This window comes from Carlito syrichta, unplaced genomic scaffold (genome assembly GCF_000164805.1).
Source record: "Carlito syrichta isolate Samal-C Ts95f unplaced genomic scaffold, Tarsius_syrichta-2.0.1 Scaffold305580, whole genome shotgun sequence".
Classification (NCBI taxonomy): domain Eukaryota; kingdom Metazoa; phylum Chordata; class Mammalia; order Primates; family Tarsiidae; genus Carlito; species Carlito syrichta.
In genome coordinates this window covers 89,986-106,719 of record NW_007249676.1, presented here as the reverse complement: position 1 = coordinate 106,719, position 16,734 = coordinate 89,986, and the positions used below count along the sequence as shown (strand labels likewise).

At 34.1% G+C, this 16,734-nt stretch overlaps 1 protein-coding gene across 3 annotated transcripts in view; it reads right to left on the bottom strand.

Annotated features, from left to right (window-relative positions):
• The window catches only part of TSGA10 (testis specific 10), a 65,925-nt gene that overhangs the window by 30,192 nt on the left and 18,999 nt on the right, over nt 1–16,734 (bottom strand). For 2 of the 3 annotated variants that reach the window (XM_008061790.1, XM_008061791.1), the window contains exons 3-9: nt 15,609–15,824; nt 10,111–10,176; nt 7,200–7,367; nt 6,364–6,522; nt 3,087–3,257; nt 2,925–3,002; nt 1,517–1,668 (exon numbers count right to left, since the gene is read on the bottom strand). In XM_008061790.1, the coding sequence (XP_008059981.1) occupies nt 1,517–1,668; nt 2,925–3,002; nt 3,087–3,257; nt 6,364–6,522; nt 7,200–7,367; nt 10,111–10,176; nt 15,609–15,824 (1,010 nt within the window). The remainder of the gene's footprint in view (nt 1–1,516; nt 1,669–2,924; nt 3,003–3,086; nt 3,258–6,363; nt 6,523–7,199; nt 7,368–10,110; nt 10,177–15,608; nt 15,825–16,734) is intronic. The other variant, XM_021714301.1, reaches the window with a different exon arrangement.

The following is a 16,734-nucleotide window of genomic DNA, read 5'->3' as shown; positions in this document are numbered from 1 at the left end:
AAATTTTAGAAAATCCAAGCAAAGTTCCATGTCAGAAAGCAAATCAAGGGTTGCCTAGGGATTGGCAGGTAGAGGAAAGAAAAGAGAAAGGCACGAGGAGACTTTTGGGAGTGGAGGATATGGCTACTATCTTCATTGTAGTGATGGTTTTACAGGTGCATACATATGTGAAAACTTACCAAACTAAACACATTAAACATATGTAGTTTACTCTATGTATGCCAATTATACTTCAGTACAACTGTTAAAACAAAAGTACAGTAAAAAAAAAAAAAAAAACCACAATTATTATACATCTGTTGACATATTAATAAATTACTAAAATGCTTTTTAAGAACTTCTAATGACATGGGGAAATGCTTATAGTATATTATTAGATGAAATTAGCCAAATGTAAAATTACACACAGACTGATCACAATTATAGGGAAAGCGTTACACAAAAACAGACAAATTGATGGCTGGAAATATGTATGTTAGAAATAATTTTCTCTGGACTATGAATTTCAATTTTCTTCACACTTGTCTCTATCTCCCAAAGTTTCCTTTGTTATTGCTGTCATCTTATTTTATTACTGTTTTTGTTTTATCGGAACTTGCAATATTCTTATAAGCAAGAAATTTTAAAATAAGTGAAGTGAAATAATCTTGAGTGATTATCTGTCCTGACGAGTGATTCTCACCTATGCACACAGACCTCTGAAAGATCAAGGCAAGACTATGGGAATTCCTATGTTGACCAAGCATTAATCTGTAGGCCTAATATATTTCACATTCATATGCACTATTTATCATTACTATTTATCACTGTTCATAGATGGCATTCAAATTCAACTTACTGAATCTGTAGAACCTCTATTTCTTATATATCAACAGATGCTAAAACCACTAATGTAGAGGTCTTCAAAAACTCATTCTCACCAACTTATCGCTTATAGGCTACTTTAATTGCTATTTCTTCAGCTACTTTAATTGATATTTCTTCAGCTCCATACCAGTATGGAGATAGGGCTAAATGCAACACTTAGCATTCAATCAATAAACATTCATCGCATGCTCCTAATTCTTGCCCACAGCTTTTTATCATATTCTTAACCACTCTTTTTCTAAGCAACTATCAAACTTGTGCTCTGTGCTTTCTTACACTGTTCATACCCCAGAACATAATTTAAAGTTATAAAGGTAAATTAAACAACCAAATACCAAGGCCAAATATGTTCTGTACCCAGCAGTGTTTTGTAAAAGCAACTGCAGTTAAATATTCAGGCTTTTTGCAAATGAAAGATCAGGTTCCTAGCAGTATAATTCCTAGTTAAACGTGGCATAATTAGTCTGTGATTGATCTTCGGAAACTATTCAATGTGTGCTGGGGTTTATAGAACCCTGTAACTGCTCTGTGATAACCCTACTGGAAACTGAAGTCAACAAAAACTTAATTTTCATTATAAGATACACTACAAAAAGCAGAGCTATTAATTACAGTAAACTATTAGTTATTTAAAGGTAATTTAGTTTACCTCAAAGAATTATTCTCTGCTTTTTGTCTGCCAAGTTCACTTTCAGTATCCATTGCTTTTCTTGCTAGTGATTTCATTTCTTTTTCCACAGTTGTTATGGTATCCTTCATCAAAGTCATATTTGACATTTGCTCCATACGTTCATCATCAAGCTATACAAGTAGAATGACAAGGTTATTGCCATCATTATAAAAGCCTTAATAATCTTCCTGGAGGGACATACTCCACCTGTACAAACTGTGGTTTATGGCAAGATTCACATGATGAAATAATGAGGCTAGACCTGAAAACTGTGGAAGGTTTTATGGACAAGGTATTGTGTAGTAGGACCAAGAACAAGCCACTGCACAGCTTTTCTACAAGGCCTATCACAGTTTATCAGTCTACATTTTTCAATCTGGTTCAATTTGGCCATTCTATAAACATCCTGTTTGCAAAAGGATTTATTTATTGCCCAACATTAATAAATTACACATATAAAGTAGGGTTATAAAAATAAAATTTATTTTTCTCCTGTCTAGTGCCTTTTAAAACTCACTGTAACAAAAACTACAGATCAACTTGTAAATATATTCTATTAAGTTTAGTTACAGAAAGTTAAATTCCCTTAATTCTGTCTTTATAGTGACATTTCCAATATGTATTCATTGCATCTCAAGTATTTTATTAAGTCAGGCACAGTGGCTCATGCCTGTAATCCCGGAACTTCGGGAGGCCAAGGTGAGAAGATTGTCTGAGCCCAGGGATTTGAAACCAGTCTGGACAACTTGCCAAGACCTCATCTCTATAATAAATCAAAAAATTAGCCAGGTGTGGTGGTGTGTGCCTGTAGTTCTAGCTACTTGGAAGGCTAAGGCAGAAGGATTGTCTGGTCCCAGCAGGTCAAGGCTGTACTAGCCATGAGTATGCCACTGCACTGCAGCCTGAGTGACACAGTGAGACACCAACTCAAAAAAAAAAAAAAAAAAAAAAAAGATTTGATTAGTAAAAAGATGATGCTTCACATTTAAACTCAGCTTAAATATATTTTGCTCATGATTTTTATTTCAAAACTTTCTCTGCCTGCCCTATCTACTCCTTAGGTAGAATAAGTATTTTTCTTTATATCTGGCACTATTATCTTTAACAATACAGAGAGAAGAGAAAGTTGCTGAAATCCGTGAGAAGTAATCCCTAATGACTTTTTAAAAATTGCACACTTTGTAACCTAACACACAAAAAATTTTATTTACATTTTTAAAAGGAAATAAGCAAGTGAAAAAGTGACAATTTACACCATACATACCACCTGAAGTATTTCAGGACTACAAATTCTATCTTAGAAAAATAAAACAAATTCTCTGAACACAGAAAAAAGGGAAAGGGGAAAGCCCCTGAGAGTTTATAGTCAAAAGTGATTTTTTGTTACATTATGAACTGTACACTCCAGCTCTTCTATCCTTTGTTCCAAGTGCGCCTTCTCATTAAATGCTGTCTCTTGAGCAATCTGTTTAAAAAACAAAACAAAGTGCTTTCAATGCTATTGCATTTGTGTTTCTCATATGTTCATATAGATACAACTCTTTCCAACCTTTAGCCTTTCCCTCAGACTGTCTCGTTCTGTGGTCATTCTTCGTAAATCAGTGAAGGCTACATCTCTTTCAGTCTCCACTCGCCTGAGAATAGCATGTGCTGTTGTTGATTTAGGAGACTTACAGTTTTTCATCATTTCTCGTCGAAGTCGGGCAATTTCTTCCTGTGCCTGTTATTTAAACACACAGAATTTTGTTTAACAAGCTTTAAGACAGGCATAACTATATCTAACCAGTTAAAATGCAAACCTATGTTAATGTGCATGCAGCAGGGTAATGGTGTAATTTTTATTTTAAAATGAGTTTATACAAATAAATGCAAATGAATTTATTTAAATAAAAGTTCACTTATCTTTGCCAAAATTTTAAAATAAAACTAATCTGGAGGAAGTAATTGCAACAGAGAATGTTGTCCTAAGAAATTTATTTGGTATATTCCATTTACCCTTCTTGTGGTAGAGATTTGGATTCAGCATAATTTTATAATACTGATATAATGAATTACCATAGTGTTTCAGCCTTTCTCTATATAAATGTATATGCCATATCCAGGTCCTGGCTGCTTTTATCCTGACAGAAAAGCAAAATAATCCTTATTGACAACCCAACATAATCTCTGCATGCTTGTTCAACCATCCTTAGGTCCCAAATTTATTTCATATGCAGGTGATTTCATATCCTACTTTGCTGCAAAAGTCTCCTTATCTTCCTTCCTCTTGATTTTGGTCACAAACTATTCAGCTAGTCTCCGAGCCTCACACAAAGATATATTACTTCCCAATTTCCATAGCTAAGCCTCCATCAGAACCCCAAACCTCATCTCCTAGGGTGTCTTCTAAGATCTCCTTGACTCAATTACAATTATTTCCTCTCACCTTAAATAGTGCCCTCACCACTGGTTCTTTCTCCCTTGCCTTCAATCATGTACAGGGCTCCCTTATCTTGAAATCCTGTCACTTGATCCTTCTGACCCATGTACCATCCTATGTCTCTTCTTCCTTAGACACACTAAAAAAAAAGTAGCAGTCTGTACCTACTGCCAATAGTTTCTTACCACCCACTCTCTCACTCAGTGTAACTTGGCTCCCAACCCCACGACATTCTGCAGAATTTCAACTAATGACCTTACCAAACCTCACGGCTTTTTCTCAGTTCTCATTCTCCTTGATATTTTGGCAAGATTTGAAGTTGTTTTCAATCCCTTGAGATTTCTTCTTTCTTTGGGATTATAACATTGTTCTGCCATAGTTCTCTGTCTTCTTCATCTCTTTCAAAGGTTCCTTTCTGCCTTTTAATCATTGCATCTTGACATCTCTGCTCCTCTATGTATAGCTTTTTTCATTCAGAGACCTCAAAAACCCTGAAAGCTCAAAACTCACTTCTAAGTTTAGATGACTTCTAAAGCTACCTATTCAGTTCTTGCCCCTCTTCATTCCAGTCCTACATTTCTTACTGCCTGATGGCAATTGCTACCTGAATGAAGAACCATCATCTTACTCTGTCTGTTTGAAACCAAACTCTCATATTTTTCCTCAAACCACCAATGACTTTCCCATTTCTTCTTTTATTACCACAATGTTCCCAGTCACTCAAGATAGACTTTTAGTCACTTCCATTCATCCCTCCTTCTTCCTAAAATCAAATCTTTGTTAAATCTTCCTTCACGGTGTCTTTTTTACATCTGTCCTTATATTTATTTCCACTAAAATCACCCTCACTTAGTCCCTTAATGCCATATGCATGGACTACTGTAACAGCCTTTTAAGGAGTCCAAGTTCTCTTCCCCTTCAATTCTCTCGAAGGAGAAATTGTTGTATAAGAAGATAATATAGAACGATTATGTGAGAGAGAATAAAAAATTACTACCAGTTTAAAATTGTAAAAATGCTACTATGATCATATTTCTCCTGCCTTAAAAAAAAAAACAGATTGTCCACTGCTTATAAAGCAAAATATAAACTACTTTTGAGGCCCACTGAAGAGTCTCTACCATTTAGTCCAGAAGTCTGCAAACTACAGGCAATTCACAAGGCAAACCAAGCCTGTCTCCTGATTTTGTAGGTCTATAAGCTGAAAAGATTTGGGGAAATTATGGGGGAAAATATCAAAAGAAGAATATTTCATAACAGGTAAAAATAATATGAAATCCAAATCTCAGTGTTCATAAATAAAATGTTACTGTAATACAGTTCAACTTATTAATTTACATATTATCTATGGTTGCTTTCATACTACAATAATAGAACTGAATAGCTGCAACAGAGACCACATAGCCTGCAAAGCAGAAGATATTTATCATCTAGGCACTCACAGAAAAAAAAAAAAGTATAGACTCCTGCTTTAGTCCAATCTACCTTTCAAGTCTTAGTTCCCCCTTACTCCACTAACATATACCCTCTATTCTAGACTCAAACCGAGCTGTTTATCTACAGATTTTCCTGCCTCTATTCTTTGCGTCATACTTTTACTTTGATCTAAAGTGTTTTTCTTAGCCCCTTTCAGGTTAATAGAAACCCTAGTCATTCTTTAGGGCTCAAACTTCACATCTTCTAGCAAAGACTTCCTGGATCACTATAACTAAAAATGCCTGTTTCTTTTATTTCTTATAGTATTTTCCAGACCACTTATTCTACAGTAACAAAAATAAATCAAGACAATTATCTCCCCAACTAGATCGTAAATTTATAAAAAACAGGATCTGTGTCTTATCATCTTTCTTTCCTTTAGAGTAGTAAGTCTAGAACTCTGCATGTAGTAGCTACAATTCTTTTAAAATTTTGATATTTTTAAAAGAAATTATGTTGGCAATTTATGAAACTTAATACTTGTTGGGAAAAGAAGCTATGTGATTAATAAAAGTTATGCAATTTTAAACTAGAAAGTAGTGACAAACTACACACTGATTTTACTCCTAAAATTAAGCAAATTATCTGGTGGTTCCCAAAGTGATATATTTTTTAACCCCCAAAATTCTGATCTTTTCACCATGATCTTACCAACCTGTCAATCAACACCTTCCTCACATCTTATTCCCCACATCAGTCTATTTTATGCATGTATATAATTTGGGGCGGTATGGGGATAATATGTAGGTGTAGTCATACACTTATGGTGTTGGAAATACATTAACGTTTCATTAAGAATATCTTAAGAACAAATGCAATTCTCAAATGTTAGGCTAATTTGATTGGCAGGTTTAAGCACTCTCACAGAAACTTAATTATACACCTCTAAACACAATGTTATTACTCACAAAATCAGTTTATTAATAAATACCTGTTCATAAAGAAGGAAGGTCTTATCTCTCTCAGATGTAAGAACCTTGACATTACCCTGAATTTCTGCCAAATGACGCTCATATTTCTCCAGCATGCATTTAAGCTCTTCACGATCTCTTGTTGTTGACTTCAAAAGTTCTACATCACAGTTTGTACCCTACAATTATTATATAAGGAATTTGAAACTCTTCTTTGACATATGGCGCTAACTAAAAAGGTACTACTGATGGCAGTACACAATCTCTACTTAAGCAAACAAGACTATATAATGAAATCAAACTATGAAGTTACAAAATTGCCTCTTTTAAACAGCTTCATCCCAAATTGCTCCACATTGTCTGATTATCTATCTCCCAAGTGCTACCTATGCTGAGCATAAAGAACCACAAGAACCAATACTGATGGTCTACTGTGCCATCAGAGACTTCTGTCTCCTAACATCTTTTTTGAGTCAGAATCTCACTGTCGCCCAGACTGGAGGACAGTGCCACAATCATGGTTACCTCAGCCTCAATCTACCTTAGCCTTCCAAACAGCTGGGACTTACAGGCACACGCCACCAAGCCTGGATAATTTTTTCATTTATTGTAGACATGAGGTCTTGCCATGTTGCCAAGGCTGGTCTTGAACTCCTATGCCCATGTAATCCTCTCACCTTGGCCTCCCAGAGGGCTAGGATTACAAGCATGAGCCACCGTGACTAGCCCCAACGTCTTTGATATAGCAATTCATACCAAAATCAAAATGAATTCTTTCCAGGTTAGGTAAATCAAAGTATAAAAAGTCAGTATTTGAGGAACAAATCCCAAAATATGCAAAGTTTCTAAAACCTACCCGGGCAGTAGGAGACAGGCGCCTTGGACTTTTAGATCTACTTCTCATCATTTTTCTCAAATTTTGAACTTCACTCTTGTAGTAATCTCTGTCTGCTTCTAATGTCTTGACAAAGGAATCAAGTCTGGAAGGAGATTTATTTTGTGCTTTTTCAGTCTCTAAAATTATCTTGCCAAGGAGGAAAAAATTAGGCCATTATTTCAAGCTAAACTATAGCATCAATTTCTAAATGAACCTGAAAACAAATAGGATCCTTAAAAAAATAAATTTGATATTTTAAAAACAGAACATTTAAAAATTATTTATAAAGAAATGCAAATTAAAACTACACTGAGATACTTACCACCTAATTCCAGTAACGATGGCCATCATCAATAACTCAACAAACAACAGATGCTGGAGAGGATGTGGGGAAAAGGAAACACTTCCACACTGTTGGTGGGAGTGTAAATTAATACAAACTCTGTGGAAAACAGTTTGGTAATTCCTAAAAGATCTAAAAATCAACCTTCCATAAGACCCGCAATACCCCTACTGGGAATATACCTGGAGGAACTCACATCACTCTATGACAAAGATACCTGCACATGTATGTTCACTGCAGCATTGTTTACAATAGCAAAAATGTGCTGCCCATTGAAATAAGACTGGATTTTTAAAAATGTGGCACATAACATGATGAAATATTATGCAGCCATAAAGAAGGACAAAATTATGAACGTCATAGCAACTTGGACGGACTTAGAGTCTATAATACTGAGTGATCTGTGGCAGAAATAAAGAAATGAGTATCACATGTTCTCACTCATAAGCGAACCTTGAACAATTATCATAATACTATAAGAAGAGGATTGGCAGTTGGGAAACTGCTGGAGGGGGGGGTGGGATTGGTAATTGAGAAAAGCTGCCAGGGAAGCTGAGGACACACCTCATCAGCAAGGGTACCTACATAATGAACATTTGTATACCTAACCCTGAATTGTACCCCACATCTTTAAAATTAAAAACTTTAAAAAAATTATTTATGAATAATTTTGTAAAACAGATATCTTCCTTTTCCAGCATTTTGGGTATGCTGTATTTAACTGAAAGCACCCCTAAATTTACTCAATAATTTTGGAGAAAAACTAGTAAAGAAGTTTTAGAGAGGCCAGAAAAGTCCACAGGCCAAGAACAAGCCTCAGAAATGAAATTAATTTGTTTTAGAAAAACTTAATGCTGCTATTAAGCATCTGTTATAGTCTAAGTTTTGTTCAATACTGTTCTATGAATGAATAAATGATATCCCATACTTGTATGCACTTTCAAATGCACTTCCATTCACTTTAATATATTCAGAAACACTTCTTTTACAACATTTATTTTAAAATACTTTATTGGGAGAAAATTATAGATATACTTTCAGACACTGTTTTAATTTTTAAATGACAACATTAAATATTTAAACAGAGCTGTTTTCATTTCACATTGATAAGTAAAACATATTGTTTGAAATTAAGTACCAAAATTTATGGCTTTAAAATATTTATTACTAAGGGGAATAAAAGTTAATATATAATGCAGAAGATTGAAACAGGACTCCTACCTATCACCATACACAAAAATTAACTCTAAATGGATCAAAGACCTAAACACAAAACTTCAAACTATAAGAATCTTAGAAAATGCAGGAGACATGCTTATGAAAATTAGAACTGGCAACCAATTCCTGATCAAAACCCCAAGTGCCTATGCCATAAGAGATAAGATAGAAAATTGGGACCTCATCAAACTGACAAACTTCTACAAAGCAAAAGAAGCCATCAAGAGTGCAGAGAGAGAGTCCACAGAATGGGAAAAAATACTTGCCAACTGTATATCTGACAAAGGCCTAACATCTAGGATCTATAAGAAACTCAAGTGTGCCAAAAGAAAAAAAACAAACAGCCCCATTAAAAAGTCAGCAAAAGACATGAATAGACCCTTCTCAAAAGAAGAAATACGGGCAGCCAACAGACACATGAAAAAGTGCTCAGCCTCACTCATCATCAGAGAAATGCAAATCAAAACACTGAAATACCACCTAATCCCAGTAAGAATGGCCATCATTAATAAAACAAACAACAACAGATGCTGCCGAGGATGCAGAGAAAAACGAACTCTACATTGTTGGTAGGAATGCAAACTAGTACAACCTCTTTGGAAGACAGTGTGGCGATTTCTGAAAGAACCAGAAATTGACCTGTGAGCCAGCAATCCCCCTATTGGGAATATACCCGGAAGAACTTAAATCATTCTACAAAAAAGATACCTGTATAAGCAGGCTTGTTGCAGCTCTAGTCACACTAGCAAAAACATGAAACCAACCATGCTGCCCACAGAAGTTGAACTGGATTAAAAAAAAATGTGGTACATATATACAGTGGAATATTGTGCAGCCATAAAGGGCAAACGTATGGACTTTGCAGTCACTTGTATGGATTTAGAGTCTATCATACTCAGTGATCTATCACAGAAACAGAAAACAGAGTACCATATGTTCTCATTCATAAGTGGACCTTGAACAATTATCATAATACTATAAGAAAGGGATTGGCAGTAGTGGGAAACTGCCAGGAGAGGAGAGTGGGATTGGCAGTTGAGGAAAACTGCCAGGGGAGGGGGAGGGCACACCCCATCAATAAGGACACCTGCATAATGAACAATTGTATACCTAGCCCTGAATTGTATCCCACCTCTTTAAAATAAAAAATTTAAAAGTTAAAAAAAGTTAATATATCGACAAATGTACCTTATATTTGAGAATTAAGTTATTCAGAGTCATCATTTTAAATGAAGTCACAGCTAAGGGCATTAATAAAACTATAAATAATTTTCTATAGTTTACTAACTGAATGATTCCTTAACATATATTTATTAAAAATGTACTTACAGATCTAAGCCTTTTTATTGTATCTTCCAATACTATTATGTTATTTTGCTGGCAAATGAGTTCAATCTGAAAAACAGCAAAAAAATTTTTATTATTTATATTAAAGATGCTTAAAGTGATTTACTTGGAAAAAGAGCATCAAAGCAAAAGAAGCCACTAAAAATAAAAGCATGAAGGCTGAATATTTTAAAGAAAAGGTAACCCACTCCTACGTTTACCTACCTTTGATGGTAAAAGATGAAATTTAATTCAACTAGGATGAAATACAGCAGATCCTTTAAATTATTCAATATTTTGTATAAAATGATAATTGACTATATTTTACCAAATTACTCCCCATGAACTGGAACAAAATGTTAATATTCATTATAATTTTGAAGATGATAAATGGGAAGTGATAACATAATGACTAAAATAATAGGGGATTTCCCAAGTTACCCGACTCAAAAGAGATTGTTTTCTCCTCTGAACTCTTTTAATGCCTTAGTTCAATTCAACCTACAAAATGCTTTTTGTATCAATTTTATGACAGTGAACATATCCAGTCTTAGCATAATGACTACATTTTATGTCCCTAAAGGACAGTGACTAAGCTATTGTGCAAAGCAGTAAAGTTCTTGGATAAAAGTTAGCACATTAGTTTAATAAATATATTTTTCAATTCATCAACCTTTCCCTCATTATTCTAAACTGTGTCCTAATCTTGCCTGTTGTACTTTAAACTTGAACTTTCTGAAACTAATGCACTTCACTTGTTCTTTGACCAAGGTTCTTTCCTAAAATGTCTCTGGCAATCATAGTAAGTTCATGAAATATTAAGCAGTGCTATTATTTGGAACTTATGTACAGTTTGGATAACCTTATGCATAATTTTGAATAGATAATTTTAAAAGTTTTAATTGATACTACTATGTAGACTAGTACTCTGGTAACTCTTCATATCACATAAATCTTTTGCCTTTTACTATGTAGGCACTAAAAAGACATGGGTCTATTTGAATAATACTAAAGATTTCTATGCAGAAGTATATAGACTCACATTGTAAAACAGTATCTAATACAACATATTCTCAAAAAATAAATTTATAAACACATAGATAAAACATAATAATATGTAAACATAAGATTATGTCTGGGTATAACAAGGTAGGTGCTATTTTCTTCATTATAATTTTCTATATGAACCAAAAATTTTATATTAAGTAATAAACATATATTATTCTTATAATAAAAAGTCCTGATTCTACTCTGTAAAACAAAATCACTGGCCCAAATGAAAATAATGTCAGTCCAGTGTTTCCATTTATTTGACAAGTAATGAATGCTTATAATATGCCTGACATTCTGTTACATGCTGGGTAAAGCAATGAATAAAATAGACAAAAATCACTACCCTCATGGAGTTTATATTCCAGTTTTTAAAAAGGAAAACTAAAGATATTAGTCAAACTATGTCAGGTAGTAATTATGTCACACAAAAAATAATACAATGAGCACTCATGTTCTAGGCATTTGAGATTAAAAGAAAGTGACCAAAACAGATGAAGATCTCTGCCTCTGGGGACCTTACATTCCAGTTGGAATGGACAATTAAAAAAATAAACACAACAAAAAAATTATACAGTACTATCAAAGAAGGTATGGGGAGAATTTATGGAGGAACAGGTTGGAATTTTAAATAGGGTGATCGGGGAGCCCTCACTGAAAGGGGACCTTGAAGTAAAGACTTTGGAGGAAAAGTAGTAGTAGTCAACCATATGAAAATGTCAAAGAAAAACCTTCTGGGCAAATGGTACAGCTATAGTAAAGATCCTAAGGCAAAAGAATGCCTGGTAAATTCCAAAGAACAATCAGGTCAATGTGGCTGGAACAGAGCGAGGGAGGGAGAAAGGAGGTAGGAAAGGGCTACAACAAAAAACAAAGTAGGGAAGAGAGATAGGGATCATGTGCAGGAATGGGGTGGGGTACAAACTTATATAGGATTTACACACTGTCCTCCACACAATAGGCTCTGAAGCATACTTTCATTGAATCGCATGCAAAGGTTACAATAATGACAGAGATCCAGTCCAGCAACAGCCACATGTCAATAAAAAATTAAAACTATATGAGGAAGCTAATGATAAAACTGCAATTCTGCTTCTTTGCATGGTCAGCTGTCTGGGAAACACTGTATTAAGGCATGAATGACAAACAGGATGAGAGGATATACAGAGACATATAGTTATGGTGCTTTCAAAGTATGTCTACAAATTCTAACACTCCTTTCAAAAGGTGTTTTACTTCCCTCCCCTTGAATGTGGGTTATTCTTAGTGACTCACTTTTAATGGTGATAGCAGAGAATTCACCGACAGAATACTCACACTCTAGGGCCTAACAACCCTTTAAAATTGATGACTTCTAGGCCAGGCACAGTGGCTCACATCTGTAATCCCAGCACTTTGGGAGGCTGAGGCAACAGGATTGCCTGAACTGAGGAGTTTGAGATCAGCCTGGTCTCCACAAAAAACCATAAAATTAGTCTGGCATGGTGGCACATGTCTGTAGTCTCTGCTATGGAAGACTGAGGCAGAAGAATCACCTGAGCCCACAGGTCAAGGCTATGGTGACCATGACTGTGCCACTGCACTCCAGACTGGGCGAAAAAAAAAACCAGGGTATTCTCATTATTGGAATTCAGCCAACTTGGCTTTACTCAGCCTGGGAAGGGATGCAGATAATTTTTAATTTGAAGAAGAAAACAAGGAAGACATAATAAAACTCTTCAATTTTGATAATTTTTACAATTAAGATAAAAACTGAACTCATTTTACCAAACTATGAGTGAAGGATAATTATTCTTAAAGAAGGTAACAAACAAAAGTGTTTACTGAAAAATGTTTACAATAATTTAAACTACTTTTAAATGTATTTCAAAGACTTTAAGTAGCAACCATTAGAAGATAAATAATTAAAAAGTTAAAAACAAACCATTCTTATCTACTCTCTCAAGTTGCTCTACTAAGTACCTCTTCAAGAAAACATTGTTAGATACTATGTCCTTACATTATAGTAATAAATTTTATGCATTCAAATATTCCATTATTCAACTTTTCACTTAATTTTGACTTATTCCTTAAGTAGTATAAATAAGTGTGAGATTACTACATAAAAACACATGCTATCCTAGAGTTTATCAACTGGACTGTTCTATTTCAAATCACTGTAATAACACCTTCACTAACATGTTCTCAGAGTAATCATATATTGAATTAATTATTTTACTATATGTCATAGGAGTCTTGATACATTAAAAGACTGTTTAACAAATAATATGTAATAGCATTTAGCTTTGGAAAATTACCTTATTACAGACACAGTGTACCAACTTGGTAATTAATAAGATCAAGACAAACACATTTATACAATATCATTTAAAAATTAAACAGGTTGTTTTTTGGCCTTCAAAATGCTCTGTCTTGCTTGTAATCTATTAGGCAGAAATGAGAAATGAAACTGTCTTTATTTTACAATTGTGTTCAAATTCTAGTTACAATTTCTAAATTTCTAAATTTCATGGCAGAGTGTTAACATTCAATGAAGAAATAAAATGTTCATCAAAATATCATAAAACTAAGGTAACTAATGTGATAGTGGCAAAGAAAAAGGCAAACAAATCAATGAAAACAAACAGTCCAGAAACATTCACAGACAGATTAGAATTTAGTGTAATTACTTTAAACAAGGCACGGTGGCTCATGCCCATAATCCCAGCACTTAGCTGAGGCAGGAGGACTGTTTAAGCCCAGGAGTTTTAGACCAGCCCAGGCAACATAGTGAGACCTTGTCTCTATAAATAAATAAATAAATAAATAAATAAATAAATAAATAAATAAATAAATAAAATGATACTTCAAACTTCAAAATAGTACTTCAAATCAGTGGAGAAAGGACTATTCATTTCTACCTCATATTAGGACAAAAAGAAATTCCAGAAGTATTAAAATTTAAAGAAAACTACTAAAAAGTACTTAAAACTTTAGAAAATATGTTTTAGTTCTTAAGGTGATAAGGCCTTCCTAACAAAAATCAAAACTCAGAAATCGGTAAAAATTGACAAATTTAACCACACAGAATTTTAAAATTTTGGTTAAAAACTTTTAATTGACTTTATTAATATATAGGAATTGTCCATACTTTATGGGGATATTTTAATACATGCATATACTGTATAATGATCAAATCAGGATAACTAGGATATCCAATCACCTCAAACATCTATCATTTGTGTTGAGGATATTCTAACTCTTTACTTCTAGTTATTTTGAAATATACAATTAATTATTTTTAACTGTAATCACCCTACTGTGCAAGAGGTCACCAGAACTTATTCCTCCTATCTAGTTTTGTACCTGATGATAAACCTCTCTCCATCCTTTGTTCCCTCTCCCCTTCCCAGTCTCTGGTAACCACCATTCTATTCTCTGACTCTATGAGATTAACTTCTAGATCCCATATATGAGTGAGAACATGTGATATTGTGTTTCTGTGGCCAGTTTATTTCAGTTAACATAATACCCTCCAGGGTCATCCATGTTGCTACAAATGACAAGAATTCATCTTTTTTTTTTTTTTTTTTTTTGAGTCAGGCTCTCACTCTGTAATCCATGCTGGAGTGCAGCGGCACAATCACAGCTACTGCAACCTCAAACTGCTGGGCTCAGGCGATCCTTCTATCTCAGCTTCATGAGTAGCTGGGACTACAGGTTCGGGCCACTCCACGCAGCTAATTTTTTTCATTTATTGGACAGACGAGGTCTCACACCATGTTGCCCAGTCTGGTCTTAAACTCACGCAATCCTCTCACCTCGTCCTCCCAAAGTGCTGGATTACAGGCATGAGCCACCATGCCTGGCCCTTCATCCTTTTTGAAATGTTTGAATAATATTCTACGGGGCACATACACTACATTTTCTTTATCCATTCATCCATTGACAGACACTCAGGCTGATTCCAAATCTTGGCTATTATGAGTAGTGCTGCAATAAACATGGAAATGGAGATACCTCTGATTTCCTTCCTTTGGGGTATATACCCAGCAATAAGATTGTGTAATCATATGGTAGTTCTATTTTTAGTTTGGTAAAACATCTTTGTCAAAGGAATGAAATAAACATGTGTGTGAAAACAGACAGATGGAAATAAATGTAGTTGTTTGTATGTATCGCTGCAGAGGAAAGAGGAACTGGAGAGGGAGAGCAACATTCACAGAACATTCTTGCGGCTTTGAAGTTTTTACAATCACTATATATTACTTAGAAAAATTTTTGAGCAACATTTTTAAAAGAAATAAAACATGAGAAACAATATAATTTAATCTTTAAAGTAGACATTTAAATAGATCAAATCTAAAAAGCTCCCATATTACAAAAAGGAGAGTGTCATTTTTTCCATTGCATTTGATAACTACACAAAGTTTAAAGTAGAATTAAAATCCTAGTCAGTACAAATCTAGTACCTTTGCTTCTTCAAGTTCCTTGTCAGCGGTATCTACCACAAAATTTTTCTCTTTTTCTAGTTGCTCTGCTAGTTGGTCAATTTTAATCAATTCTTTACAAAGATGCTCATTGTGGCTGGTTAAATCATCTACTTGACAGCTTACCACCTCCTTACTATCCAAGAGTTTCCTAACACATTCCTCCAAGTCATGATTTGTCTGTTTGAGATCTTCAATCTGTTACAATTAGAAAGAAAATAATCACATTAAAAGATTTTCGTAGGGGAGGCACACTTCATCCACAAAGGTATCTAGGTGAAGTGGGGACCAAAGGGAGACCCAAACTTTACCTGTACAATGACCACTTATATATCTAATCCTGAATTATACCTCACAGCTTTAAAATTGAATTAAATTTTAAAAAAATAAATGATGTATTATAATAGGAAAAAGATAAAAATGAAAAATAAAAGATGTTTCTTAGCTTTCTTCTAAGAAGAGCAATCAGGTGATTGAAATCAGAAGGGAGATCTGCTTCCCTGGCAAAGAAACTTAACTGTATACCATTTTGTGTCTTTTTGTGGAATATGACTGTATTACCTATTTTTTAAAATATATCAAATGAAAATTTAAAGCTTTTATAGCAATATATTTCAGACAATTTAGTTTTTTTAAGTAATTACTATTGATTTTTTAACCAAACTACTAGAAAAATGGCCAAATATTTTTACCTGAAATAAAGAAACCATGGTCTTGAAATTAATTTTAATAACTGACATATTAAAAATTCCTTAGAATTAAGTGTTTAATTATAGTCATCAAAATACATTAACTCTTTAGAAAAGTCCTTTTGAACATATCAGTAACTTACTTGACTAAGCTAAATACCAAATCAACCAAGTATTTGCTGACTAATATGGAGGACCACACAGCTTTCCTTCCCAGCCCACTATCAAACCATCAACGGATGAAGAAAAGGGCCTTTTCTATCACGAAGGTATCCGATGCCTTTAAAGGAAAGAAAAATCATTAGACCCACTGAACAACAATTATGTCAGGAATTATATTAAATTCCAAAGATACAATGATAGAAACCTGCCTCAGAGAATTTTTTTGTTTACTTGAGGAATATGTTAAGTACAATAAC